The sequence below is a fragment of the Elephantulus edwardii genome, unplaced genomic scaffold (genome assembly GCF_000299155.1).
Source record: "Elephantulus edwardii isolate Elephantulus edwardi_28Jun2011 unplaced genomic scaffold, EleEdw1.0 scaffold00182, whole genome shotgun sequence".
NCBI classification, from domain to species: domain Eukaryota; kingdom Metazoa; phylum Chordata; class Mammalia; order Macroscelidea; family Macroscelididae; genus Elephantulus; species Elephantulus edwardii.
Genome location: NW_006399932.1, coordinates 6,570,190 through 6,572,240, shown reverse-complemented (window position 1 = coordinate 6,572,240; position 2,051 = coordinate 6,570,190). Strand labels below are relative to the sequence as shown.

The window sequence follows — 2,051 nt, the reverse complement described above, 5'->3', positions numbered from 1 at the left end:
ATAGTGAGTGACAGGTTCAGTGATGGAGATGCACATGGTTGGAAAGAAAATTAGTTTGGAGAGGAAGATGGCAAAATCTGTCTTGGTGGTCATGTAGGCATTTTGGTATATTGGTTGAGAGAGAGCTTCATCAAGGAACTGAATAAGGATTAGTGAGTGGGTCTTTGATTAACACATAAATGACAAAGGAAACTCTGAGTTTGGATTCATTTCCCCAGAGTAGCAAGTTGCCACTGAGTTAATTTCAATTTAGTGACCCCAGTGTAGACCTGTACTCCATAGAATTCTTAATGGATAATTCTATAGAAGTAAATTGCCAGGTCTTTCTTCCAAAGTGCTTCTCAGTGGATTTGAACCTCCAATTTTTGGGTTAACAGCTTGGTGAGTTAACTATTTGCATCACCCAAAGATGTCTCCAGGAGAGAATGAAGAAAGAAAGATGAGACAGGAAGAATTGTTAATAACCAGGTAGACAAGAACATGTAAGCCCAGGAGCACCTAGAGAGAGAGGTGGGGGGAGTAAGGGGAACTTGAGTGCTATACCACTGAGACAGAGTAAAAATAGAGTGAAAAAGCAGTATCTTTCAGTTTAGATCTGTTTCCTCATTGTTGTGTTCTGTTGAGTTGATTCCAACTCATAGCAACTCCATGTGTTATCTCCCAAGCGGTAAATTTTTGAGAAATAGATTCCAAGGTCTTTCCTCCCACAAAGCAGCTAGTGATGGTTTGAACCGCTCACTTTTCAGTTAGTAGCCAAATGATTAGTCATGACACCGCCAGGATCCCCTGTTTCCCCATTACCATTCCAAAATCCATTCTGTGGCAGCCATGAACCTGTAGTTCCAAGGCCCTGGATAATGCACTGTTGTGTACAGTATATGTGTTTATTTTTCTTTCTCCGTGACAGATTGCAGTGTGTGTTTTATGCCTGCAACAATAACCATCTTTCCTCTCTCCTACGTCATTGCACTTTTGGCTGCCGCTGCGGTTTGTTGCAAATCTGAGCTCGTTTAATCCCACAGAGCCCTAAACAATATCTGGTCTGGGTGGCTCTGTAGTTCTCTTCCAGGCACCCCACCTTCACTTGCCAGCTGGGATCCACTAATGAGCCGGCTGCACATAGTTCAGTACTAAACCCATTTTAGCTGGTGAAATATGTTTGAAGAAGTTGTGATTGGAAGGGCTCCACATTTGGCCTTCTTCCATTCTGTCACTGCAATTCTTTTTTCAGGATGGCTGTAGCTCCTCCGAGTTACTGTTTTGTGGCCTTCCCACCGCGTGCCAAGGACGGTCTGGTGGTATTTGGGAAAAACTCAGCCCGGCCCAGGGATGAAGTCCAGGAGGTTGTGTATTTCTCTGCTGCTGATCATGGACCAGAGAGCAAGGTTGAGGTAAGTCCTGCAGTTCGGTTTCCCAGGCAGCACGCACTGTCATTTCCTGACCTCACAGTCAGCACACTTTGACTTATTTCTTGGAAAGAATGATCCAAGAACTGTTCATGTCTCAGTCTTCCCATTTCCACTGAACGTGAAAAATGGAGCTGTACAAGAGTTCTGTGTTCATAGCGGTATATTATATATAATTGCTTATTTATAATTAAATAAAATATGTACATACTGCTAAAGTCAAATATACATAACAAAGTTAATCCTTGGGAGTGTAGGGTTGGGTTTTTTTTTCATTTAGAAAATGTATTTATTCATTTAAATAAATTTGTAGTTCCAAGAACCATTCTCTAATTGTTGGCCACTCAGTCTGTTACACTGTAAATATAGCCAAAGGGATCTTAGTCCCATTTGTTGTTCCTGTTATGTGCCCTCAAGTGGAGTATGACTCACAGCAACCCTATGAACAACACATCTGAACCCTGTCCCATCATGCACCATCTTCATCTCTGACACAATCAAGCCTATTGTTGCAGTCACTGTGTCAATCCATTTCCTTGAGGGTTTTCCTTTTTTTTTTTTTAATTTTTATTTTTTTAATTTCAGTGAACATCTACAGAGATTTTGGAATTCCATTCATTCATTGTTGCACTCTTCTCCCCACCA

General features: G+C 41.5%; 1 protein-coding gene across 1 annotated transcript in view; it reads left to right on the top strand.

Annotated features, from left to right (window-relative positions):
* The first annotated feature begins 1,232 nt into the window (after window positions 1-1,232).
* Window positions 1,233-2,051, top strand: part of SCRN1 (secernin 1) — a 45,354-nt gene continuing 44,535 nt past the window's right edge. Inside the window, exon 1 of the mRNA XM_006896126.1 lies at window positions 1,233-1,391. Coding sequence (XP_006896188.1) covers window positions 1,233-1,391 — 159 coding nt within the window. The remainder of the gene's footprint in view (window positions 1,392-2,051) is intronic.